At 50.1% G+C, this 25,469-nt stretch overlaps 9 protein-coding genes across 9 annotated transcripts; 8 read left to right on the plus strand and 1 right to left on the minus strand.

Annotated features, from left to right (window-relative positions):
- Positions 1-419: 419 nt before the first annotated feature.
- Positions 420-2,306, plus strand: N7503_010602 (CAF1 family ribonuclease; the record flags this gene model as incomplete). The annotated part of the gene is made up of 5 exons (XM_057070148.1): positions 420-654; positions 717-809; positions 874-1,100; positions 1,152-1,791; positions 1,849-2,306. 5 exons carry the CDS (start codon positions 420-422, stop codon positions 2,304-2,306), a joined length of 1,653 nt encoding a protein of 550 aa, XP_056916759.1.
- A 409-nt stretch (positions 2,307-2,715) lies between these two features.
- N7503_010603 (mitochondrial 54S ribosomal protein mL46) lies at positions 2,716-3,889 on the plus strand. Its single transcript, XM_057070149.1, has 3 exons — positions 2,716-2,807; positions 2,859-3,517; positions 3,573-3,889. The coding sequence occupies exons 1-3, from the start codon at positions 2,762-2,764 to the stop codon at positions 3,873-3,875; spliced, it is 1,008 nt and encodes a 335-aa protein (XP_056916760.1). The 5' UTR covers positions 2,716-2,761; the 3' UTR covers positions 3,876-3,889.
- A 619-nt stretch (positions 3,890-4,508) lies between these two features.
- Positions 4,509-5,643, minus strand: N7503_010604 (uncharacterized protein; the record flags this gene model as incomplete). The annotated part of the gene is made up of 3 exons (XM_057070150.1): positions 4,509-4,844; positions 4,902-5,334; positions 5,417-5,643. The coding sequence occupies 3 exons, from the start codon at positions 5,641-5,643 to the stop codon at positions 4,509-4,511; spliced, it is 996 nt and encodes a 331-aa protein (XP_056916761.1).
- A 1,679-nt stretch (positions 5,644-7,322) lies between these two features.
- N7503_010605 (uncharacterized protein) lies at positions 7,323-8,111 on the plus strand (the record flags this gene model as incomplete). Its single annotated transcript, XM_057070151.1, has 1 exon — positions 7,323-8,111. The coding sequence occupies one exon, from the start codon at positions 7,323-7,325 to the stop codon at positions 8,109-8,111; it is 789 nt and encodes a 262-aa protein (XP_056916762.1).
- Positions 8,112-10,358: 2,247 nt separating this feature from the next.
- N7503_010606 (uncharacterized protein) lies at positions 10,359-10,997 on the plus strand (the record flags this gene model as incomplete). The annotated part of the gene is made up of 1 exon (XM_057070152.1): positions 10,359-10,997. The coding sequence occupies one exon, from the start codon at positions 10,359-10,361 to the stop codon at positions 10,995-10,997; it is 639 nt and encodes a 212-aa protein (XP_056916763.1).
- Positions 10,998-14,617: 3,620 nt separating this feature from the next.
- On the plus strand, positions 14,618-15,729 carry N7503_010607 (isocitrate lyase/PEP mutase family protein; the record flags this gene model as incomplete). Its single annotated transcript, XM_057070153.1, has 3 exons — positions 14,618-15,107; positions 15,172-15,653; positions 15,700-15,729. Coding segments are annotated over 3 exons (1,002 nt in total), but the record flags the coding sequence as incomplete, so codon positions are not given.
- A 444-nt stretch (positions 15,730-16,173) lies between these two features.
- N7503_010608 (GNAT family N-acetyltransferase) lies at positions 16,174-16,686 on the plus strand (the record flags this gene model as incomplete). The annotated part of the gene is made up of 1 exon (XM_057070154.1): positions 16,174-16,686. One exon carries the CDS (start codon positions 16,174-16,176, stop codon positions 16,684-16,686), a length of 513 nt encoding a protein of 170 aa, XP_056916765.1.
- A 1,020-nt stretch (positions 16,687-17,706) lies between these two features.
- N7503_010609 (uncharacterized protein) lies at positions 17,707-18,516 on the plus strand (the record flags this gene model as incomplete). Its single annotated transcript, XM_057070155.1, has 1 exon — positions 17,707-18,516. The coding sequence occupies one exon, from the start codon at positions 17,707-17,709 to the stop codon at positions 18,514-18,516; it is 810 nt and encodes a 269-aa protein (XP_056916766.1).
- Positions 18,517-20,160: 1,644 nt separating this feature from the next.
- N7503_010610 (PT repeat family protein) lies at positions 20,161-24,825 on the plus strand (the record flags this gene model as incomplete). The annotated part of the gene is made up of 2 exons (XM_057070156.1): positions 20,161-20,385; positions 20,447-24,825. Exons 1-2 carry the CDS (start codon positions 20,361-20,363, stop codon positions 24,823-24,825), a joined length of 4,404 nt encoding a protein of 1,467 aa, XP_056916767.1. The 5' UTR covers positions 20,161-20,360.
- Between the last annotated feature and the right edge of the window lie 644 nt (positions 24,826-25,469).

The following is a 25,469-nucleotide window of genomic DNA, read 5'->3' on the forward strand; positions in this document are numbered from 1 at the left end:
CGTGGTCTATACGACCCTACATATTAAACATGTGTTCGGACGAATTATATACTGATGGACCTGCGGATAAAGGGAAAGAGAGATAGAAGCCATTTTATTACTTAACATAAGCCTGGGAATGCGTCTATTCACTTACGTATCACGACCTCACATTGTCCTCAGTTATTATCTTCACTGAAAGATATTAGGTGCGGAACTATTATATCTTATAAATCGTCATGGAGATGTTCATTTGACAACACATCCTTAATAAGACTCTAATTTCACGATTTGAGAGTAAAGCAATTCTATTCCCTCTGCTAGTCCTGTTGAGATCCAGTCTGAAAGTGCTTCTCTTCCTTTCTTTTACTATCTCTTCGCTTTGCTCCGACTTCCGCTTTCTCCACGTCCTCTTCGTTTTTGGCAACGCAACGAACGACATGGAGGTGACTGCGGGAAATTTTGCTGCTTTGCTACCATGGATCCTCTACCAGATTTCTTGCAGCAAGTTTGTTGCTATTGACTTGGAGTTCTCCGGCATTGCGATTGCCCCAAGCTCCCAGGCCCAGAAAGACCAATCCCTCCAGGAACGATATACAGACGTCAAGGCTGCGGCCGAGAGATACCAGATTCTTCAGATCGGTCTGACAATATGTCAGGAAGATAGTGCCACTGGTCTGTACATTAGAGGATATATGCGGACAATATGTTGGTGCTTAGCTAACGAATGAATACAGGCACCTACAAGATGACGCCTTACAACATCAACCTGAGCCCATTTGTGGACCGGGCATTGGACGTTAACCGTGACTGGACCTTTATGAGCTGGTGTAAGTTGTTCCTGGGTAATTCAAGGTTTCCAAGTGTCGGATAAAGGTTGCTAATGATTCATAGCCATGGAATTCCTAATGAATCACCAATTCAGTATGGAGATTTTGTGCAAGTACGGTGTGCGGTATCTCTCTCGAGATGAGGAGGCCCAATGCTTGATCATAGCGAGCCAGAGATACAATCGCACGAGCGCAATTTCTGCAGTCGATGTGAAGGCAGCGGACAAGGAGACAATCGATTTTCTCCAAGCTGCGCGTCGAATGATCAACTGGTGGCTTGCCCAGAGTGATGTATGCTTCCCATCTTCCCATATATGCCCAATCATCTAATGTTTGCCATAGACAAAGCGCAGCGAATACCTCAACATCCCACCACACAGCAAACACAAGGTCCTCAAGGCCTTATGTCCAGTCCTCCCTGAGACCTTGAATAACATGGAGAAACGACTTGTACATCAGCTTATCACCGCTGAGTATCCAAAGCTCAAGTCGAGAAGCCGGCCCATGTTCGTCCAAATTGAGGTCGCCGATCCTGTCAAGGACAAGGACATGAATGAAGGAAAGACAAACTCCCTAAAGACGTTGATCCGCGGACACGTGGGATGCCGGTGGATTGTCGAGGCACTCATCGGAGGAGACCTGTCAGAGCTCCCTGACAAGACCTTTAGTTCATTCATAAGGCAAGTAGGAACACCGCTGTTCGCAGAGGCAGACCTTGCCAATAATTTGCGGAAGCACCTCCAAGAGAACCGGCCAGTCCTGGTCGGGCACAACTGCTTCATGGATCTGGCCTTCCTTTACAGTGGTTTCATCGGACAACTGCCGGATTCCGTGGAGGAATTCCAGACAACTATCCATAGTGTGCTTCCCAATGTTGTTGACACCAAGTACCTTGCAACTCACGATGCGGGTTCTATCAATCCATCTTCTTCCCTGGAGGAGATTAACCGCAAGTTGGTAAAAATATCGGCTCCAAAGATTGGTCTGTATCAAGTAAATCGTGTTGGTTGGAACGAATAGTCTTGCTAAATCTGATTAGAAATTGATTCTATGCACCAGAAGTATATCTTCCGAAGCAGCGCCCATGAAGCCGGTTATGACAGCATGCTAGCTGCGATCGCCTTCATGAAACTGTCAGTCCAGCTCCAAAAGGGTCCGATTCAGTACAGCAGCCCGGGAGACCTGGAAAGCATGAAGATCGGAGTTGCGCGAGAGAAACCTCAAATTCAACAAATGGAGCAACGGATGGTTGAAGATCTGATGATGCAAGAAAAAAAAGCATTGCCGGAAGACACCATTGACTTGATTGAATTCAGTGACAGTGAGAGTACGAAGCCAGTCCAACGAGCTGCTTTAACCGAGGCCAAAATAGGAGAAATTGCACAAAAGGTGCCGGGCGAGGAGTTGGTACCTCAGGTGGATAGCGAGTTCTGGCGCACTTACGGAAACAAATTGCGGGTGTTTGGCACGATCGAGCGGGTTATGCATCTTAACTGAAGGCCTCGAATGCCAGCTTATTTTTAGAGTACAGCAGGAATATATCGATCTTATCAGGATATAGGAGAGGATTGAAATGGATATTTTGCTTTGAATTTTGAGGTCTCAAATAACAAGTTAAGGCAGTGCAGGAGTGTTCGCCGCATCTATCTAACAGTACACCTTGGGATTCAAAGAAGGTACCGCTAGCGAATCAGCCGCGAAATTGGTCTAAGCACCGCTAAATGGACGACTGGCCGTGGGATCTAGACGCAGTGACGATAAGGTAATGGATGCTTGAGGAAAGAAAAGAAGAAATGCAGATTTCGCGAAATTTAACCGCTGTTCTTACGCTAGTCCCAAGTGGGTCTAGCGTAAACGTGACCGGGGGAACTTTTCTCAGTCTCAACATGATCATGAACAGGCCGATCAACTAAGGGGATACTATCATTACCATTCCCATTCACTCCCCGGTGATGGCTACAGGAACTAATGGTGCCCGGCGCATAGCGTCGCTGCTGCGTATGTTCCATTGTCCTCCCAAATCGCATCACTGGTACTGACCAATTCCAGGCCCATCAAGACTCGACTCTGGCGTGTGCCGAAGCTGTCAAGAAACAGTTGGCCGTCGCAATTACGCCACTACTGCGACCGAATCCACATCTGCATCGACCACCCCCTCCACATCCTCCGTGAACCCCGTCTACACCATCAATGCCGGCGTCGTTCTCTCCCGCCCTCCTCAGATCACTCGTGACCTTGAGCCCTTCGAGAAATCATATTACTTCTACCAGAAGCGTCTGAACGAGCGTCTGGCCCTGCCTTTCACCAAATACTTTTACTTCAAGCGCGGTACTCCGCTAGACGAGGACTGGAAGAGGAAGATTAAGGAGCGTCTTACTCCCGCACGCGACATCGGCAAGTACAACGCGTACGCCAATGATGCATGGAACGACGAACTGCTTCTTGGTGCCCAGGAGTCAGAGCCTGAGCACCTGGTTGAGAAGCTGGTGCAGGATGCCGAGTCTACCGCCAATGCGACTTCCCAGGATACCAGCAAGAAGGAGGAGATCCCGCGGCCACACTCTCGTGTGACGGAGGCTGACAAGAAGGGCGATTACAAGAGTCTCAACCGTCTTTTGTCTAGGACTTTGTACTTGCTGGTTCAGTCGAAGGAGGGATACTGGAAGTTCCCCAGCTCCCCGGTGGAAGCTGAGGAGACTATTCGCCAGGTAGGCTTATCCTCTACAGTTTCAAACTCCCCGTAATAACCTCTCTTTTTTCTAGGCTGCCGAGCGTACCCTGGCCCAGTCTGCCGGTGTCAACATGAACACATGGATGGTCGGCTTCCACCCTGCCGGTCATCACGTCTACAACAACCGCAAACCCCACATCGACGAGGCTAATGGCGTCGCTAACTACGGAGAGAAGACCTTCTTCCTCAAGTCCCGCATCATGGCTGGCCAGGCCGATCTGTCTAACAGCTTGCAGAAGTTGCAGGACTTCAAGTGGGTGTCGAAGGACGAGATCTCGCAATTCGTGACACAGAAGTACTACAGCTCCATCAAGAACATGCTGGCTGATCGGTAAAACTCTTAGCTGGAAGATATGATTTGAGCGAGGGCGTGTATTTGTTGGATATGGAAAAAGTGAAGAGACCGAAGGTGTTGGCTCAGAAACCAGCGATTTGTTTCTGGCATAAAGCGTCATTGACGCACTGCATATACTTTCCGCGCATGCCATGTATAACTAGATTTATTTCCTTTCTGTCAATCGAACTCATTTGAAAAGACCTATGTCTCTGTGTATCCAGCTTAATATATCAAAGCAAGAACCCATGAACACAAAAAAGGGGGTGAACATATGATTCTTGCTTTAGCACCCGGGGGCTAATTCTGCAAATATTCAATCAGATCCGACGGGCAACTTGAATCCATCAAGGCTATCATCCAGGGTCTAAGATGACATTAAGAGGGAATAATAACATATATGAAGAACGATGTGATAGACAATCACATCCAGTAAACATTCAGTAGCTAAAAGTAACAGGGTATATGAGAACATCATCTAAACAAACATTATCTCGCCCAATGTGGGCGAAGAATACTCCTCCCGATATCAGCAAATGGAAATTACAAAAGGAAAACCATTAACGAAAATTCACATCCTCCGATATTAGCTATTCCATCCCATACATTTTCTCGTCACAGTTTCCCGAGCAGCCTAAGACTGATGGTGCTGCACGAGCTGTGGTTGCTGCTGCTGTTGTTGGTGAGGCTGCCATGTCTGGAACATCTGGGAGTTATCATAAGGATGCTGCGCTGAAGTCGGAGGTTTATCATGATCTCCACCAAGCTTGAACCAGTTCATAAGACAAAGAAGCAAGCCAGTGAAAATTCCAACAACAAACACAAACGTGAAAACCGACTCGATGATGCTGAGATAGTCTGGACCAGAGGCCACAGTAATGGTAAGGTAGAATCGGATAGCAACGATGCCCCACATCAAGTTGTACCCGAACCAACACAGACTAGCAGCGATAAGGGAGAAGAGAGGCATCTGAAACTGAGTGGTTAGCATTCGTCCAATTGAAATGCATGCGCAGGGTGAGCTTACCCGTGAAGTGAAACGGTGAGTACCAGCCTTCACAGTCACGAAGATGGTCCAAACGAAGATCTCAAATGCCATGACGAAGTATATGATACAGCGGGCGCTGTAAAGCTTGCGCCAGCTGTCGATGATCTTGTATGCGATCGTCCCCTCGACACTTTTGTACTCGACCGCGACGTAGACGGCGAATTCGGCGAGGGATAAGACGGTAACCAGACCAAGTAGGACCCAGTGAATAATTCGTAAAGGCGCATATGGCTTGCCGGAATCGGTGAGGCGGTCCAGGAGCAGGTGGATCGTTTGGTAGAAGACCAGGAAGAGTACACAGCTGGAGACCACGGAGAAGAACTCCAGTAGCATGAAGTCGATTACATAGTACTGCTTCACGACTGCGGATGCTAGCTCCAGGATTTCATAGATTAGGCTCAGGAGTTGGGCGCTAGGGACGGTTAGCTTAGCATTGGGTAGAGTGGATAAAAACAAAACAAAAAAAAAAAGGCATATGGTTGTGAGGAACGTACCATATCCACAGCACAAGTACGGTTATAACACCCTTGAGAGGCTGGCTCGAGGGCCGGATAGTACATGCCCAGGCGAGAAAGGAACTCAATGCGAGGAAGGTGAGGCAGTCGAAGGCAAAGGTAGCGAAAAAGATTTTTTCGAAAGAGCGTGTGAACCATCTATAGTCTAAAGCGATTGTTTCATCCCAGGGATTGTCATTCTCGTAGTAGTTGTAATAAGAGGACATTATGAAAGGCAGAAAGAAGGATAGAGTGACGAGGAAATTCACCAAAAATCCTGGCGACTCTGTCTCATTATAGGGTTTTTAAGGGTCTTTGATTTAGTCACAAGCTGAGGCTCTTGAACCCTGCCGAGCCTTGTTTGGCCCCAAACACGAGGCTCGGGCGGACGTCGGCTCATCTTCATTGGTCGGGATGTTTTTAGGGCGTCAAGGATACGGGGGCTTCTTGGCATGTTGAATACCCCTTTTTGGCCCCATGAAGCCCTTTTTTTTAGGGCATTACCCCAGAATTTGGGCAGTGGATTACATTTCGGCTACACCTACAGAGTATATCAGCGAAGCGTGGAAGGACAGAAAGATAACTGAATTTGAGATTATAATGAAGTATAAATTGAAGATAAGCCTAAAGTCAAGGAGAAAAGTTGGGCAAAACAAAGTTGAGTCACCTGGTGCAGTTGCCAGCACACGGCAGGTGCCAGGAACTATAATTAGACCCGCAACTCTTCAACTTTTCTACTTTGCATGGGAACTTTGCATGGGGATCAGCACTCTTTTATGGTCGGACTAAGAGAGCACGGCAAGTCCGTCAAACTCGAAGTACCTCGATTCCCTTCTCAGCCTCGTGCAGACAGTGGAGAGTCAAACTGTGGCTGAGTCGCACCACCGCCACCAAAACCACCTGCAGCTGAGAAATGATTCCAAGCTGTCAGATCCGACCAAGGAAGATCCTAGAGCTCCTTCTCAGCTCGATCTCAATGTGTTCGTGCTAAAATCCGATCGTCGAATAGATCCGAAAGTTAATTGGGCTCGGTAAGTGGTCGCACATGTGGTTCGATCCATCTGTCCTTCAGCTGCCCCATATGCACGTCTACAACGTACTCGTCGGGTCAAAAAGTCTGGTTTTTTTTCCTTTTGATCTCCATCACGACGTGGTTGATTCATTGATTCCAATGCACGGTGACCCGCCACTTGCAAACTGGCCCACAGTGCATCGTGCTGGAAGCGAACGCGCTTTGCGAAGGCGACCCAAAGGACGCAGAGAGGGGAACATTTCCAGTCTCTTGGGACAGGAGGTTATTTCCCCGTGTGTTATAGGAGTTAGTGACTTTGGCTCCCCTGAGTCGCGTTCCAGGGGGCAAAAAGACGAATCAATATAAATAGTTTCCTGCGTCCTTTTCCCTTTCTCCAGTCTCTCGGGAACTTTTCGATTGTCTCACGTTGTTTTTTCTTTTTTTTTTTTTCTTGATTTACTCTTTTTTTCTTTTTGGTGTCGTACTCCCTGCAAACCGCATTCGGCAGCATCCGCAGAATCCGCTCTTCTCAGCATCATAATACAACAATTCCCCACTATTACGGCTTCATTTTTATCATATCACATTTTTATTTGAATCCTCGCTGCCTAGTCACTTTAGCGGATTATCAGATGAAACAAAAGCTGTGACCCAATCCCCCTGCTGTCGCAACGCTCGCTTATCCGCTCAGCACAGACATCAAAGTTCAATTGGACTTTGTGCTCCGAGCAGTCCCGTTGACTCGAAAGACACAAAATCAGAAAATATCTGCGACACATTGTCTGTCAACTTACTTCAATCCAGTCTTCACAGAAAATAGACGGAGAGGGAGACCGATACTTTCCCAGACGACTACACACTTGGTACAAAACAACGAGAGAACTATACGTCAAAATGCCTCCAGATGGCACCTCATTTACGGCCCTAAACCTCCCACCAACATTCTCTCTTCCCCAGTGCATGGAATACTTCACCTTGACAGCGGGCCCGAATACCGATCTATGGCGCAAACCACCAAACGGCGATACATCAACCGCCCCGATAGTCTTCACCTCACTCCGCCACCCATTCGTTGTAGCTGAGGTGACCGTGAGCGCAGACTGGGAAATGGAATGGGATCAAGGAGGCCTAGTGATTTTCGCCGGAGCTGCACCGCAATCTTTCTCCTCAGATGCAACCCCGGTACTAGCCGCGACTACGAACAGTGGCCGCGTTGGCATAGGCGCCACCCAACCGCCCTGCAAGTGGGTCAAAGCCGGCATGGAATTCTCCTCGGGGACCGTCAATGCTTCGTCCGTCAGTGCGACGGCAGACGGGGCAGATTGGTGTCTTTCACCGCTACTCCATTCACCGCAGGGACCTCCGCCTAGTTCGCTGCGCATTAAGTTAGAGCGGGTTGGGTATGCGCTGTGGATCTGGTATCAGGTTCCTTCAATGTCGCCGTATGCTTTATCGCCTGGTGCGGTAGGCAGTACATGGAAGAAGCTGCGGGAAGTGACGTGGTTTTTTTACGGCGTTGAGGATAAGTTCGTGCATGTCGGGGTTTATGCTAGTCGGCCGACGAGTATTGGACGTGGGCAGACTATGTGGGATGCTATGCATGGGATGACTTTGGATAATTCGTCGTCGTCTGGACCGGCTGATGGTTTAGTTGTGGAGTTTGAAGATTTGGAGATCTTCTAGTTCATACCATGGTGATTTTTTTCTTGTTTCTTTCTTCTTCCCCTTGAGCTGCTCATGTTTTTTTTCTTCATTTCGGTCTGGAGAGCTTTTGTAATCTCTTTAGCTTTGATACCTTTGGCCCTGCGTTTCAGCAAGCGAGTCTGGCATGATTGGAGTCGATTTGTTTATGTGACTGATTCAGTTCCCCACCTAATGTGTTCTTGTTGATACATCTTTATTATACACAATTATTTTGCAAATCTTTCTTTGAAAGGGCGACAAGACTGTGGATTGTCTTTTAAGCTCAAAGTAGCAAGAAAAATAGCTTGAATAATCTCGAGTATATTTTCTGGTTCTTTTCACCAGTTGGCGCCTCGCATGGGCAGAAATAACAAAAACAACATGGAATTCGGTCTAATTGTTACTGTCTATTGTCATTTGAGCAAACTGTATCCTGCGTCATTGGTCTATCGTAAATATCCGCATAGAAGAAACATGTCGATCACAAGTACAAACTTTAATGGAATTTCCTCCAGCAAAGTTTCATCCCCAATTATCTATCAGGTATCTCAGCTCCCAAATTGATGTACATTTTGTTGAGCAATGTAGCGGTAACCCGGTTCTCAAGTAAGAATCCATGGTCTCTATTCAGGCTAAATCTGCGTCCACGGCACGTGTCACTGAGTTTAAGCGCGACGCAACTGCCGCTGGCCCTACCCTGCAGACAATGCAGGTGGCTATGCTCGCTAGGATGAATCTGTCACTACCATTGTGGAGCTCCTTGTTCATGGTTCCTCAATTTTCCATGGTGGGATTCGAAACCTGGAATAGGTAGTCTGATCATCGACTCACGTCCAGTCACATGACGCGACGTGAACAGACAGCGGTCACAAATCAGGATTGCGCGATGCTACTTCCTGAAAAGAATGTGACCTTTAAACCCATATTGACCCCTTTATGCATTAAGGCTAACCTGGGATGCTCGGAAATAATTGAAATAAAACGCTCAAAGACAAGGGGCAAATCTAGCAATGGGACAAAGCCTCCACAATGATCGCGTGCATTGTTGCATCCATTCTCTTACTCAGAGTTTAATTCGAGGTTAAGGAATGCCTGGACATTGAGCATGCAGACTCGGGTTTATTTTCCTATTGGACTCAAGAGATTGCTGGAACCGCGAACGTGCCCAAGTGAAAGTTCAAGTTACCTAGGGTTAGGTGTGGGAATATATCTATATCGGGTCATGCCTTAATTGAACAACCTTGGAACACAACATGATTAGATAGTCGAGAACAATAATTCATTGAAAACAGAGACAACAATGACCCGCGAAGATTCATAGCAGCAGTAATCTGACAAGTATTCAGATAAATCAAACAATTCCCGATCCAATATCAAACCCCAAGCTGAAGATTTTCGGGATCGATCGCAAACACAGCGACGGCAATGATAAGCCACAGTGTTATCCTAGACACCATCGCCACCACTTAGCCGCTGATATTCTCGAATGTTACTAATCTGACTTTATCTTCTTCAGCCATCAACTTAAAATTAATATTTCCGGTCTTTCATGAAGTTCGATCGTTGATGTCACTAGGCTGAGTCATCCGGGCCAGGGCGGGAACATGTTTCCCGAGGTCCCGGCGCTAGTGCGAGTTTTACGTTGGGGACTGGGGAGACCTCAAGCTCAGGACAAGAGCCCCAACGCGAATAGAGAGTAGACTAAGTAGTTAAATAGATTGCATCTGGTGAATCGAATAGACAGAGAAAGCATTGACCATCAATTGGTCATGGTTGTAGAATGGCGGACTGAGTCTTGACACGTAGCACCTGGCAACCCCGGAAGCATCAAATCGGAAGAAAGGGGGTCTAGCCAGAGCTTTCAGATGATAGCTGTCCAGCTAGGAGCTGTGAGACTGTCAAAGAGCTTAAGTGGACAGAGTAGTTCGTGGTTTTTACTGCTTAATTGGAAGCTACTGGGCGCGTTGGAACAGATATGGAGGAAGGATTGCCAGAATCCAGAAATTAATGGAGACAAAGAATTTGATACGGCCGGAGGACTCAACACACAGAGTTTTGGTTTGGCTCGTTGGAAGTTGGGATGGGTGGGCCATATAGACTCTATATGTACAGAAAGAAATAGGTGTTGTAGATGACGCTGAAAAGTAGTACATGGTAATACATCACGACCAAATACCCTCCCCGGCTGACAGAAGAAAAAGGGGATGAACAAAAGCAAGGAAATTCTTTGAAGATATTTCATCGGTCATGTTTCCTTTTTTTCTTCGTTCCTCAAGCCTCTCGATCAAACGCTTAGACGTACTTGCACATCATAGCAACCATCAGGTCGAACAGACCCATGGCCTCGACGAAAGCGAAACCCAGAATGGCGTAGGAGAAGAGCTGGCCACGGAGAGCAGGGTTGCGGGAAACACTCATGAGGAGAGCGGCGAAGACGAGACCGATACCGATACCGGCACCACCGAGACCGATGGCAGCGGAACCCATACCAATGTTCTTGGAGACCTCAACCATGGCGGAGGCGACCTCAGAGGAGTACTGGCGGCGGCCGGCGTTCTGGAAGGCGGCGCGGGCGTTGGCCTGGAGGAGAGTGGGAGAGGCGACGCGCTTGGGGGCAGCGAAGGAGGTGGCGGTAGCCTTCTGGGTGAAGGTACGCTTGGTGGCAGCGTTGAGGTTGACGCGGGCAGCAGGGCGAGCGACCTTGGAGGACTGGGCCATGGCGGTAGCCAGGCGCTGGGTGAAGACACGGGAGGCCATTGTGATGATTTTGCGTTTTTTCACGGGAGGGAAAAAAGAGAGGAGTTGGGGATTGGTATATGGGGGGATGGACTCTTTTCAGGGAGAAAAAGCTGGGAAACTACGGAAGAAGGTCGGACCAGGACATAAATACTCTACGGCCAAATTTTCGCCCGTCCGCCTCCCAGTCGAGGCTAGTGCGTCTCCGTGAAAAAAAAGCCCTACTCTGTGCGGACGCCGGAGTATTACATTCGCAATTCCCCTGTATGAGGAATGCTGGGGGTGTGTTTTGAGGCTGTTTTTCAATTTCTTACCATGTATACCAGGTATTATTGACTTCTATGTCGGGTTCGCTCGGAGTTGATTGGGGTCCACTGGTAATGCAAAGTTTCCATCGGAATGGAGCTTTCAAAATTACACCTATTTCCCTCTCCCCTGCATAAAAACCTATATGGTTTCATATGTGTCAATTGAGACCTATAGACACACATGATTTTACCTATGCATAGGTTTCTGAAGGGGAAGGGAAAGGAGGTTGGGGGAGACCAGACTACAGTACAGGAGCTCAATTTTTTCTCCCTTCCCTGCAGTGGATCATCAGTATGTTCCAACTAAGTGGGTCCAGATCCACCGACCCACATTCATCAGCCTATTATAATGCACTCGGGTTCCACGAACCCAAGGTTATGATTCTGGATTGATTCCCGGCGTCGCCCAAACCGGGCCGAGTCGGATTCCAGGTCCACCAACTACAGATTCACTGGGCCAACCGGCCCACCCGCGGGACCACTTGGTCGGCTGAAAGGAGGATGCAAGTGGGCTCTTTCCCTCCCTTTCCTCGGAAACACACACACCGAGTGGTCTTTTTAGAAACACGTAATTTTGAGAAACCGGATCCGGCGCCCCGATGCCGTTTTTTATCTGTATTTTATTAATTTTCTTTTACTTTCTGCTGGATGCGGTCCATCCGGACATCATCTAGCATGAAACCTGCAGATGGGATCGAGGTGGCTTTTATATGCGTATCCCAACGATAAGGGGTGGAAAAATAAATTTCATGAAATTTAATTTAAATCAAAAAAGAAAAAAAGAAAAATTACGAGTTGTTTGTTGTTCTCGCTTCGGCCTCCACTATGGATTCCCGACCCGCCAGGACCCGATTATCACGCTCAACAGGCGCAAGCTGGCTCTTCCGGTTCGCTCCAACATGGGAACCGCCTTGATACTGGCCCCCCAGTGTTGAACTGCGGTACCTAATCTTCCTAAATATACCCTTCTAGAGCCACCGGAGTGGCTGTTATACCCCCCCTTAGCCTACACACGGGAGTTCCGGAGGCTCTGCGAAATTCCGTAGGAAAGACTGATCCGGCTGCAGCTCGGCTGATCGCAGGCGCTGAGCTTGGCGGACCCACACAAGCTTGATTCAGGGTCATTCCGGACGTATTAAATAACCCTTGCAGCTGCACCATACGAGACACGTAGGCTGAATATCGTTTTATACGCCGATATTCTAGGGACGGAGTACTGGGCTTGCGATTCTCCAGACGACTGAAGCTATATATACCTCCAAGTTGGATACATGATATTGCGGGAGGCTGATCCAGGGGCTGACTTCGGGTATTTTAGGGTACGCGGGAACGCGTAATACCGGATACGATACCTCGATTTGACTCGTCGATAGAGGCATCATGGATGACCCGCCGTGAGGTCATGGGAATGGAATTCCTTGGCAAGGACAGCTGGCATTCACTGATAACCGCTGCACATAATCTAGTAGGCCAAACTCTGTAGGGGGTGAGATGAACCAGGTTCTCTATCGAACGGGAGAAAGTATCCTCAGTTATGTCGTAGTCTATGGATGCTGAGAAGATATCATGCTCACAACCGTATCCTCCGACGCCGGAGCTTATCCATTTCATCCCCTATCCAACGAAAGTTGGTGACGACGGAATCCACTTGATGGGGGTGTGGATCTCTCAGTCGCCCCGTCTTCACAATACAGGGTAGATGTATCAGCGCTGTTTACTGGTATCAGTCGCGCTGAATTTCACAAGACACACTGGCGGCAGAACGGCACTGTGTCAGGTAATTTCAACCCAGATAAACATGCCTTCGTTGTTGGGGCATCTGTTTCTTTGGAAACGAAGCTCATTGTCTTCCAGAATGGAGCTGCCGGCCTGCCCGATTAAGACGAATCATATTAGGGTTGGTTGTCGAGGGCTTGACAGATCTCAGGTATGCTGGGAGAGACATGCAGGACTCGAATAAACCCCCTGTAGACATGGTATGGATAGGCATGCTCCAATGCACAGTAACAATACATGCCTAAGGACACCTGGGGTTTGTTTTTGGTTTGTTCAGGGCGTTGGGATCCATTCGTCTCGGGCAGCTCCCGTGCCCTACTTTGAAAGCCACAACGGGGAATTCGTCTTTCCATATAAGCAACGAGCTAGCTCCGTTGCAGTAGCCACAACTCTGGAGTTCAGCTTTCCCCAGATCTCTTCCTTTCGATCTGATCCACTCTTTTAGACTCAACGGGCATAGCGTGTTTGAAAGGCTATTTTGAGTGTGAGCCTGCCTACATTATTAAAAATTGTTCTGATGACGCCCAAAGTCCACTTACGACTGGGCAATCACTAGGCAGTACCCGTCCGACCTACCCCTCGATGTATGGTCTGCGGTTACTTGCCCCTGTCCAGCCTCGAGGCCATCATATCAGATGCATCCATAACCGAAAGGCATAATTTTGACCATTCGCACAATGAAGTGAATTTTGATATTTTTGCACTCTGCAACTGATTCCACCAGTAGCTGTCTCTTTGTCGCCCAGAAAACCCAGCTCGATTTGATAAATCTAAGCCCGTGGTTTGATCACCAGCCACAAGCATAGCTTCACATCGCTGTCAAGTCAGTGAAAACTTCATCGACATATGCTCGAGGAACAAGATATCTTCCCTTCCTAAATTAGTGTGGATCTCTTGGCATACAGCACTTTCACTGCCAACCGCGCACTTGGTATTTCGTCCTATCCACGTCAGCGATCTTGTACCCGGTGACACAATATCCGCCACTTTATTCCGGGCAGCGGCAGTAATGTCTGGCCCAAGTATTGATTCAGGGTGAAGAGCGAGACCAAGGGATCCGAGGTCATATCTGAGGATGATCAATACCAAATTCTCTGACCCGGCAGCGGAGTTGAATGGACAACGCTGGCAAGCAAGTGCACCTTGAACGACCCTTGAGGCCTACAAGACCACATCGAAGACAAAGCGTGCATTCAAAATTGATGCAACGTCTTGAAATGCTCATTGACGAGCATGGTGGTGCATCACCTATCCTGCCTGACCAGAATGTTTGTTGATTGCCAGATCACCTGCCGGTAAGCCAGTAGGCCTACTATACAGATAGACCCAGTGGCATGGATTGGTTTAGCAATGTGACTGGACCGAACTTAGTACCCTCGTCAGCACTGGTCCTTGTTGAATCTTGGCTTCATTGTAAGAAGGTATCGCTGGTAGAATTTGTCGCTTACAGACTCGCAGTGTTGTACAGATTGAAACCCCGGAAACCAATTGAAATCCAAATTGGACACAATTCGAACTCCAAACCCTGACGCGGGGAAGAGGGGCATCCCCCGCGATCGGATAATGCCAAGTATCCGACTTGCATAACCCATGTTGATCCAGTGACTCCGATCTCGCTTCGACAAAAGACCGCAAAAGTACTCTTATTACTCTCATCATCTCCAACAACCGGCAACCAAAAAAGCCACCCTCAACATGTCCAAGGTTCCTTACCCCTTCCAATTCGACACCACGGCCAACCCCGCAGGACCACCAGATGGAACCAACACAAACATCGAAATTAGCATCCCAAATGCCCGCGGACGTATCCCCTCTTTACAAGCTTCTCGCCTCAGAACAATGTTCCTAGAAGCCCGCACCGATCCAAACAAGATCATCGCGCACGCATGCACATACGACGGCCTGTCCTCGCGTCTCGTCGAAGAAGCCGGGTTCCCCATGGTCTTTCTATCGGGATACGCAGTCGCCAGTACACACGGGCTCCCAGATACGGGGTATACCGCCATGGCAGAGATGTGCGACAAAATCCAAGAAAGCTTCCGACAGGTTTCTGTGCCGATCATGGCGGACGGGGATACAGGGTATGGAAGCCCGATGAACGTGAAGCGAACGGTTGAGTGCTTCGCAGCTGCTGGTGCAGCGGGCGTGATGATCGAAGACCAGCAGTGGCCAAAACGTAGGATACTAGTCTCAACTGAATCTTCGCATGTCAATCTACCCGAAAAGCTAACCATGTCTAGGGTGCGGCCACACAAAAGGAAAGAGCGTCGTCTCTCGCGAGGAAGCATATGCCCGCATGCAAGCTGCCTGTGACGCACGGAACGAAGGCCGAGATATTTTCATTCTTGCACGCACTGATGCCCTGATGCACGGGTGGGATGAAGCAATGGCGCGCGCACAGGAATTCAAGCGTATTGGCGCGGATGCGATTTTTGTGGAAGCGCTTCCTGATAGGGCTGCGATGAAGCGTGCCGTGGAGGAATTGGATATTCCCGTTCTGGCGAATATTATTGAAGGAGGAAAGACGGAAAACCTGTCGGCTAAGGAGCTTGCGGAGCTCGGCTTCAGTGCTGTGGCTTATCCTTGGACTTTGGTCGCTGCACACCTTAAGGGTATTCGGGATGCTTTGGATAATTTGAAAAAGAGTATGACTGTTGGTGCGCCGCCTATGATTTTGTCATATGATGAGGTCTGTGAGGGGGTTGGGTTCAACAAGTACTGGGTAAGTTTGCTTTGTATGATCAGTGTCATTATCTAACGTTCTGTAGGAGCGAGAAGGGAAGTATCAGTTTAATTGAGCGATTCAAAGCAGAATGGTAGATCGTGTTAAGTTGGGATAAATCGAGTCGGTCAATCCATCCGTTGTTCTGCGTAGACTGACTAGGTCCCTGTTCACAATGGACGGGTTTGGAGTTCCAACACTGGAACGCGATTTTCTACAGTAGCTGGTTTATGATCCTGACTGGACTGGATAATGCAAAAGAATTTTAAGCTACATTATTGCATAAATCCCTGCAGTCCTGCAGAAGATAACTAGTCGATTTGATTGGATATGATGCCCATGGACCCACAATGAACCAAATCTAGATCACGCCCTGTGGATGACAGCAGGTACTCTAGAAAATTCCCTCCGATAAGGGTCCAATATATAAGACAGACATCCGCAGGCCAAGAGGCTAGTGTTGGTCATTACACCTCAACTTTGCATACTCAAAGATCAAATCTCCCACTTAATCATTATAATGGGAAGCACATCCACCACAGCCCCGGCATATGTTCTCCGAGATCACCGCCCAGGAGATATCGGATGGATCATCCACCGCCACGGAGTTTTATACGATGAAGAATACGGATGGGGCGAGAAATTTGAGGGCGTTGTCGCAAGCATCGCTGGCGATTTCCTCAAAAACTTCGACCCCAAATCAGAACGCTGCTGGATCGCTGAACGAGATGGACAATTTCTCGGATGCATCATGCTTGTGAAAGATGTAACTCCAGCCAAAAACGCAGCCAAGATTCGTCTTCTCCTGGTTGAACCGGCTGCACGCGGTCTTGGACTGGGTCGTGCACTTGTGCGGCAATGTACACAGTTTGCTAGGGAAGTGGGGTATTCTCATGTCGGATTATGGACTCAGAGTACATTGGTTTCGGCACGCCATATTTATGGAAGCGAAGGATTTGTGCATGTTGCGTCGGAAGATCATGCTTCTTTTGGGGTCGAAATGACTGGCGAGCTTTGGGAGTTGGAGTTATAGCGGGGTGGATTTGTTTTTGATTAGAACCATTCAGCATGGAAACGCCAGCATCACTACACAGAAAAAATTTGGAATTTGTGACGGTAAAATTTGCGACATTAAGGAGGAGGAGATATGGTTTCAGGAAATGGGGGCACAAGGGCATATGAGTGAATTACGGAAGTGAAAGTTAGGGCTTGAGGGGAACAATTCCCTTGAGTCTTGCAGTGAATACCTATTGCGGACCACCATTAAACTTCTACACCCGTTTGACCAATTCACTCCATCACCCATTGAGACAGATCGGGAGCCTTGACCCCTTGTGCCGTCAATAAAGAGGACACAATAGGGGACACAATTGGGGACACAATAGGATTCAGCTTGCACAAGTGAATCTTATCTTTCGGATCGACGAGACCATGGCATTATGGCGTTTACAAGTTATTGTCCACGGATGGAGGGCTCAATAGACTCAAAAATCTCATATTATTGTTCAATTTACATGATTTCAAGCGTGAATAAGCCCAACTTAGACCCGAGACCTACTTCCAAGGTTCGACTATATATTGTATTGATCAAGAAGCTTCCACCATTTACCAACCTCAACCTCGCTCTTTTTTCTTTTGTTCTTTTTCCTTCCTCGAAGAACAGCTGGTCTGTTCTAATCGAGTCTTTTCTACTCCTGTTAAACACAGCTGGTTCTGTGATATCTTATTCTTTAACGTCTGGCAAAGCACAGCTGGCTCTGTGCGGGAATCCTTCTTCATGGAAGTCGCTTCGCCAAATCTATTCAGCTTCAATCTTTCGAGCATCCCAGAGATATACCCCGTTACTGGGAGGGCTTGTGCATCCGTTTATGTCCTAAGCCCATTGACTCCCCTGGCACTAAAACATGCCGCACTACCACCACGCATTATTACTGTTCGTCAAGCAGTTCAAAATGCCCGAAAGCAGGATCGGACGAACAAAAGCAAGCTTGTGGCTCGAATCATTACAGATCACTATGTACCTCGAAGCCGAAAATCAAAGCTTCGTGAATGTATGAAAGAAGTGATTTTCCAGAAGGACTTCTGGCTCTGGATCAACAGCGACAAAATCGATGGCCAGTACACCTCTGTCAAAATTCCAGAATGCGAGCCTCCAACAGCACCTACGCATCCGAACTTCGGCCAACGATTTCCACTGACCAATTATCCTGCATCATTCTGCGCATTGTTTATGGAATTGCGGATCCTTGAGGACGCCTTAAGAGAAGTTATCGGCCTCATTGATAACGTTCGGGAATCGTTTGCTGATCTGTCCATCCCACCATCTCTTTGGGATGATCTTCAGGCCGGCCACCAGGGAATGCTCGACCTGGTCGAAGGCTATTTTGCCGGCGAAAAGAATGGCGCAATTGCCTACCCCAACATTCAAGTTCCTTCGTTTACGCTGTGGAGTCTCCTGGAGGGAATCATCACAGACCACAGGTCGCTGGTCAATAGGATCCTGGATATTGAACGATTGTGCTGCTGCCGCGACGAGGCCCTGGATACACTATTAGACCAGTTGCCACTTCGTGGAAATGCACGTCTACGTCAACATTATGAGGCCATAGCTAACAAATACCATGATCATGCTAGCGAGTGGGCCTGCAATTTGCTCAAAACTCATGTGGCTTACAAGCAGCAATTTATGAAGTTGCATGACTACTTCATGAACAATATGAGCTATGTCGCTGCAGCTGGTGCATTGTTTGAGGAGGAGGAGACGCCTATTGTACTGGATCCGATCTTTGATGGGTTTGCGATGAGTCCAACTGTCGAGCTACGGGCTTATTTGTGGAAGGAAGAGTCCTCGGACATGGACTGACGGGGTACCCGGAATTTCAAATTTATCTCAATTTTGAAACGATTATCAATAATACATAGCTTTAACTAACTAATGCTAATTATGATCACTTTATCAATTCCTCTTAATATGGGATGAAAGAGGGTTTACATGCGACGAAGCAATGGATCTTGCCGCAGGACGTGTTGCGACTTTGTCCCTGAGCTCCACTAACCAGTCCCGCAATGAAGACGTTTTATGTTTGGCAGCGATGATAGGTCTACAGTGATCGAGTTATTCATATTGGGTAGAAATCGACTGATCTTGGGCGGTCAACGCTGTTTGTACGCAACAATTTTTCTTCAAGGGCGCAAGGTGGTCAAAGTGCTACAATAGAGAATGCTGGTAGGCTAAAAGAAATAGTAAGTCATGAATTGAACCTTGAAATTGATAGAGACCCAATGGCTGCCGAGGCATGCCGCATAACAAGGTTTCTGCCTGAAAGTCAAAGCAGGTGGAGCCCTGCGCCAAGGATGTACACCTGCACGTTCAGGCGTTGATCGGCAAGGAGCAGGCCCGGTAGATCTGTGAACAATGGACGGTGAGAACTTTCCCAATCACAAGACCACATTGATCAGAGGCAAGTTCTTCGCGGGTGCTCGCGGAGTTTGTCCGGATGAATCGGGATGTGGATGGAGACAATAGAGCACGGAGTCCGAGATGGTCCGTGTTAGCTGCACGCCATTGTAAACAAAGGCTTTTCGATTTGTTATGATTTCTGAAAATGACCTCAGTTCACTTGGCCTGTTTATAAATTGATGAGATGGGGCTACAGGGAAATAAAAAGCGGGTAGCAATATGTATAGTAATGTACTATGTCATATCATGCCATGCCCTGACCCGGATATCGTCCCATGGATCATTCTTGCATAAAACCTTGGATCTACAAGTTATGACTTTTCCCCCTCGAAACCACCACTATTGAACTATATAGCCCCTCATTGGATCAAGGCAGAAGACAAAGGAAAAAATTCAACGTTGGCCACTATAACCGCAGGGTAGTGTATGCGTTGGCCGATCACCTCGTCATTATATGAGTCAAAGCAGTTGACAGGTGGGGAGGAAGAACCTCGGGGCCATGGAACCCCATTGGCCCATGTTTATCAGCAAATGGGTCCTGCACTACTAGCGCCTCCACCCAATTTTTTTTTTCTGTTCGCATGAGCTCAGGTTTTCACAGCTCCATTGCATAGAAAAAAACGAGAAGAGGGGAAAGAAAACTGCACTAGATTCCGAATGTCGTACACATTATGCCGGTCACTCACTAGTGCTCCTGAACCAATACGACCCATACTCGAAAAGGCTAAGTTAATACAAAAGGACCTCGGCGGCAGCTTCACCGCATATTGGGTCTCTAGTGGAGATCGACCAGCGGCCCAAAAAAAAAGGAGACAACTCATTGGGCAAGAACTGGGATTTTATAGACTAATGGGACTTGGTGGTGTGCCGCTTACCCAGAAACGAGTTTAGTTTGACCTGGTCACTGTGCCAACACTACATGCTCCACTGCGTATTTTAGCTGGTTAATGTTGTACAGTTGTTGGGCATCGGAAAGGTTTTTTATTATTGGCCTAAGCTTCCCCCCTCTTAGAACTTTTTCTTCCTTTCCCTCTTCTCTCTAATCAAAGATTTTTCTCGTCTCCCTACTGCTATCACCCTATCTCTCTATTCCTCATCGTGCTCTGTGAGCTGTGTTGAGGACTGTACAGCTAATTGCTTGGATCCAGCGTTATCTGCTTTTTTGCTGGTCAAATTGCGTATCCCGCCTTTGTTGATAATTTCCCCTCACCTTTCACGACCGTTACGATTTTAACGAACCTACAAACATGGCAACCGCCGCAATTCATAATGGTTAGTGCCATGGAGAAGAATTTTCCCTTGTTGCGGGCGATTGAAGCTGACAATCTTTTAGTCTCAGATGAGACCCTCAAAGACCCTGTAGTGTCTGTGGATGAGAAGTCCACCCAACCCGAATCAACCGAAGATACCGGCTCGGGAGAGAAGGCCAAGAAGAAGAAGAACAAAAAGAAGAACAAGAAGAAGAACAAGTCTATCTCCGAACCCGCCGCGGAAGAGGGGACCAACGATGCGGCCGAAACTGAGCCGGTGGTAGAGGAGACCGCGGAGGAGGCTACGCAAAACGGAACAGAGACCCCAGCTGTCGAAACCCCAGCAGAGACTGAGGCAGAGGCCCCAGCTGTGGAGGAATCGAAGCCGACAGAGTCTGCCGAGCCAGCAACAGAAGTCATCCAGCCCGTCGTCGAGAGCACACCCGCTACTAATGGGGAGTCCGTCGAGACACCTGCTGAGGCCCCCGCAACCGAATCCACCGAGCCCGAAGCTCCCAACACCGAAGAGACCGTCGCCGAAGTCATCAAGGACGAGCCTGCTGCAGAGATCGCCACAGAAGAAGCTACTGCTGCGCCCGTTGTTGAGGAATCGAAGCCCGCTGAGGCTGTATCAGAGCCAGTCGCCGAGACTCAGGAACACACTGCAGAGACTACCGGGACCACAATTGAAACCTCGGCTGTGGAAGAGACCGTTACCGAAGTCACAAAGGAGGAGCCTGTTGCAGAGATTGCCACAGAAGAATCTGCCGCTGAGCCCGTTGTGGAGGAATCACAGCCTGCTGAGGCTGCACCAGAGCCTGTGACCGAGGAGGCTTCCAAAGAGTCTACTACAGAGACTGTCGAAACCCCCACCGAAGCTCCGGTTGCCGAAACTCTTGAGGAGGCTCCTAAGGCCGAAGAGACCGCTGCGGAGGTTGCTGAGCCCGTGGCTGATGAATCGAAGCCCATTGAGTCTGCGTCGGAGGTAGTGACTGAGGAGGCCCCCAAGACTGAGGATGTCGAGACTCCTCAGGTCGAAGAGACCACCGCGGAGGCCGCCACGGAAGAATCTGTCGCTGAGCCTGTCGCTGAGCTCATCGCCGAGCCCGCTGCCGAGGAATCGAAGGCGGCCGAGACTGTTGACGAACCCGTCGCTGAGGCTGCTGTTGAAGAATCAAAGGAGGCCGAGACCGCACCGGAGGCAGTGACCGAGCAGGCTACCCAGGAGCCTGCCGTGGAGACCGTCGTAGCCACCACTGAAGCTCCGGCTGTCGAGGCTTCTGAGGAGGCCCCCAAGGCTGAGGAGATCGAGGCTCCCAAGGTCGAAGAGACAACCGTCGAGGTTCCTAAGGACGAGTCCGCCACCGAGGCCACCGAGGAGCCTGTTGCTGAGCCTGTTGCTGAGCCTGTTGCTGAGCCTGTTGCTGAGCCTGTTGCTGAGCCTGTTGCTGAGCCTGTTGCTGAGCCTGTTGCTGAGCCTGTCGCTGAGCCCGTCGCTGAGCCCGTCGTCGAGGAATCGAAGGAGGCCGAGACTATCCCCGAGGTGAAGGAGGAGGTCACTCAAGAGCCTATTGCTGAGAGCGCCCCTGAGCCTACACCCGAAACTGTCAAGGAGGAGGCTGTCACCGAGGAGACCACCCCAGAGGTTGCTAAGGAAGAGCCCGTTGCCGAAGCCCCCATCGAGGAGCCAGCCACTGAAGAGCCCGCCGCTACTGAGGAGCCCTCTGTGGAGAAATCTATTGCGGAGAAGGTCGTTGAGCCCAAGACTGTTGCTGAGGAGCCCGCTGCTGCCAGTGAAGTTTCTGAGCCAACCAAGGAGGTTTCAGAGGAGACTGTTGCTGAAGAGGCCCCCATCGAAGTAGCTCTCGTCGAAGAGACTCCCGCTGAGGTTGAGCACAAGGAAGTTGTCGAAGAGCCTGCCGAGGCAATCATCGAAGCCGCAGCTCCCGTTGAAGCTACCGCCAAGGAGGTTCAGCCTGAGGCTATCAAAGAGCTAGCCGACGAGAAGGAGGTCGAGACTGAGCCAATTGAGGAGACCGTTCAGGAGACCATTGCCGAGGCCCCAGCTGCTGAGGAAGCTCCCGTTGAGGAAGCCCCTGTCGCCGAAACCCACGCTATCGAGGAGGCCCCTGTTAAGGAGATGCCTGTCGAGGAAGCTGCTGCTGTTGAGGAGACCCTAGTAGCCGAGGCCCCCGCTGTCGAGGAGACCCCCGCTGTCGAGGAGACCCCCGCTGTCGAGGAGACCCCCGCTGTCGAGGAGACCCCCGCTGTCGAGGAGACCCCCGCTGTCGAGGAGGCCCTTGTTGTCGAGGAGCCTATTGTCGAGGAGCCCGTTGTCGAGGCCCCCACTGTTGAGGAGACCCCCGCTATCGAGGAGCCCGTCGTTGAGATCCCCGCTGCCGAGGAGACCCCCGCTGTCGAGGAGACCCCTGCTGTTGAGGAGACCCCTGCCGTCGAGGAGACCCCCGTTGTCGAGGCCTCCGCTATCGAGGAGCCTATTGTCGAGGAGCCCGTTGTCGAGGCCCCTACTGTTAAGGAAACCCCCGCTATCGAGGAGCCCGTCGTTGAGATCCCCGCTGCCGAGGAGACCCCTGCTGTCGAGGAGACCCCCGTTGTCGAGGCCCCCGCTGTTGAGGAGACCCCCGCTATCGAGGAGCCTATCGTCGAGGAGCCCGTCGTTAAGACCATCGCCGTCGAGGAGCCTGTTGTTGAGGCCTCCGTCATTGAGGAAGCTCCTGTCGAGGAGACCCCCGCTGTCGAGGAGACCCCCGTTGTCGAGGCCCCCGCTGTCGAGGAGACCCCCGTTGTCGAGGCCCCCGCTGTTGAGGAGACCCCCGTCGAGGAGGCCCCCGTTGTCGAGGAGCCTATCGTCGAGGAGCCCGTCGTTAAGACCACCGCCGTCGAGGAGCCTGTTATTGATGCCTCCGTGGTTGAGGAAGCTCCTGTCGAGGAGCCGGTTGTCGAGGCCTCCGTCGTTGAGGAAGCTCCCGTTGAGGAGGCCCCTATCGTTATCGAGACCCCCGTCGTTGAGGAGACTCGGGCTGTCGAGGAGCCCGTTGTTAAGGAGCCCGTTGTCGAGGCCCCCGCTGTCGAGGCCCCCGCTGTTGAGGCTCCCGCTGTTGAGGAGACCCCCGTTGCCGAGGAGCCTATCGTCGAGGAGCCCGTCGTTGAGACCTCCGTGGTTGAGGAAGCTTCCGTTGAGGAGACCCCTACTGTTGAGGCCCCCGCTGTTGAGGAGACCCCCGTTGCCGAGGAGCCTATCGTCGAGGAGCCCGTCGTTAAGACCATCGCCGTCGAGGAGCCTGTTGTTGAGGCCTCCGTCATTGAGGAAGCTCCTGTCGAGGAGACCCCCGTTGTCGAGGCCCCCGCTGTCGAGGAGACCCCCGTCGTTGAGACCCCCGCTATCGAGGAGCCTATCGTCGAGGAGCCCGTCGTTAAGACCATCGCCGTCGAGGAGCCTGTTATTGATGCCTCCGTGGTTGAGGAAGCTCCCGTCGAGGAGACCCCCGCTGTCGAGGAGCCAGTTGAGGAGCCCGTTGTCGAGACCACCGCTATTGAGGAGCCCGTTATCGAGGCCCCGGCTGTCGAGGAGCCCGAAACTACTAATGATGCTCCCATCACCAAGGACGAGGAGCCTGTGGTGGAAGCCTCTGAGCCCGAGGCTGAGGCCAAGATCCAGGAATTCGCCCCGCAACAATCTTCGGATCCTGATGTCTATGCTTCTTTGCTTGCTGGTCTTCGGCCCGCGAGCTCTTGGGCACCAAGCGCTGCTGCAGAGGAGCCTGTGAACAAGGAAGTTGAAGAGGCTCCCCAGGATAAGTCCGCTGAGGAAACTGGCAAAGACAATGATTTGACTGCTGAGGCCCTTGGTGCTGGAGCGGCCACCGCTGCCGCTGCTACAGGTATTGCTGTTGCTGCTGCCGTGCACCAGTCCCATGAGAAGACTGAGAACCAGGCCGAGACCAAGACTGAGAGTGAGGCACCTGCTGCAGAGGTGCAGCCTGAAGACAGTAAGCCTTTGCTCTCGGTCCCTGCGAATAACGCGTCCGTACCGTCCTTCGAAGCTGATTCGGTTCTCGCAGCACTTGTTGGCGATGGCGAAGCCCTTCTCCAGAAACTCAACCAGCCCTCCACCGACCAATTGACCTCGATCACAACCATCCAAGCACCACCCGCACAGCGCCCCGTTCAGGTCGAGCAGACGAAGGCAGTTCCTGATAGCGAGCCCGTCGCCGAGCCCAGCCAGAAGGCTGCCGCCCCTGCACCTGCCCCCGAACAACTCACTCCGCCCAACGCCACAACCGATAACGGAGATGAAGATGCTCGTCCTACGAGCCAGAGTCGGTCAGTCGCCGCTCTTTCTATCAACAATGCATCTGATAATTGGCTCAAGGCGCTCCTGCGCACGGTCTTCAAAAACGTTGGACGCATGTTCCGTCCTTGGTCATGGGGCAAGCAATAGATAGCTTGCTCAATGATTCGGACTGCTTTGAGGGAAAACACAAGACCGTGCGGGAGTGTGTCATTTGCATTCTTCCCCCTTGACGCCGTCACCCATGGATTTATTCCTAGGGTTCACACATAAGAAATACGTGGTTCGGAGTCACAATACTGACGCTGATTCACCAGGTCCCTGCTCTTGATTGCCATTGCGGTGCCTATTGTGGTCATCCTCTGGCGCTCATTCTAAACAATGATCATCCGTGGACCATACGAATCAGCTCAAGTGGAAGCACCCCGACCCGACACAAAAGAAAAAAAAAAGTTGACAGATTGTTATCTATACGCTTGATTCCCCTGTATTTGATACCTGCCGCTTGTTTATTGTTTACGATTTTCATATCCTCTCGGTTTTTGATTTCCTGTTTATTTTTTTTTGTCCCATGGATTCATGGGTTAATGAATTTCCTTTGTCATATTTCACATTTGGTGAGCTTGGCTTTTCACTCGATAGAAGGCTTTCGAGATGTGGCCTGGCTATCTCCAGGATGTATGTAATGACGCCTATGATCTTATTCCAACCACTCTATCAAAATCTGCATTCCTCATGTAGACCCAGGCTCAAGTGTTATACAGACCACGGGCACCACATAGGGAGAACCTTGA

Source organism: Penicillium pulvis, assembly GCF_028828015.1.
Source record: "Penicillium pulvis strain IBT 33274 chromosome Unknown scaffold_8_segment0_segment0, whole genome shotgun sequence".
In the NCBI taxonomy this organism is placed as follows: domain Eukaryota; kingdom Fungi; phylum Ascomycota; class Eurotiomycetes; order Eurotiales; family Aspergillaceae; genus Penicillium; species Penicillium pulvis.

Bases quoted from the DNA above. Each gene is read 5' to 3' on its own strand.
- N7503_010603 (XM_057070149.1), top strand. From the start codon at position 2,762: ATGGCTACAGGAACTAATGGTGCCCGGCGCATAGCGTCGCTGCTGC. The intron at 2,808-2,858 runs GTATGTTCCATT...GACCAATTCCAG, and splicing joins GCGCATAGCGTCGCTGCTGC to GCCCATCAAGACTCGACTCT. The intron at 3,518-3,572 runs GTAGGCTTATCC...TCTTTTTTCTAG, and splicing joins CTGAGGAGACTATTCGCCAG to GCTGCCGAGCGTACCCTGGC.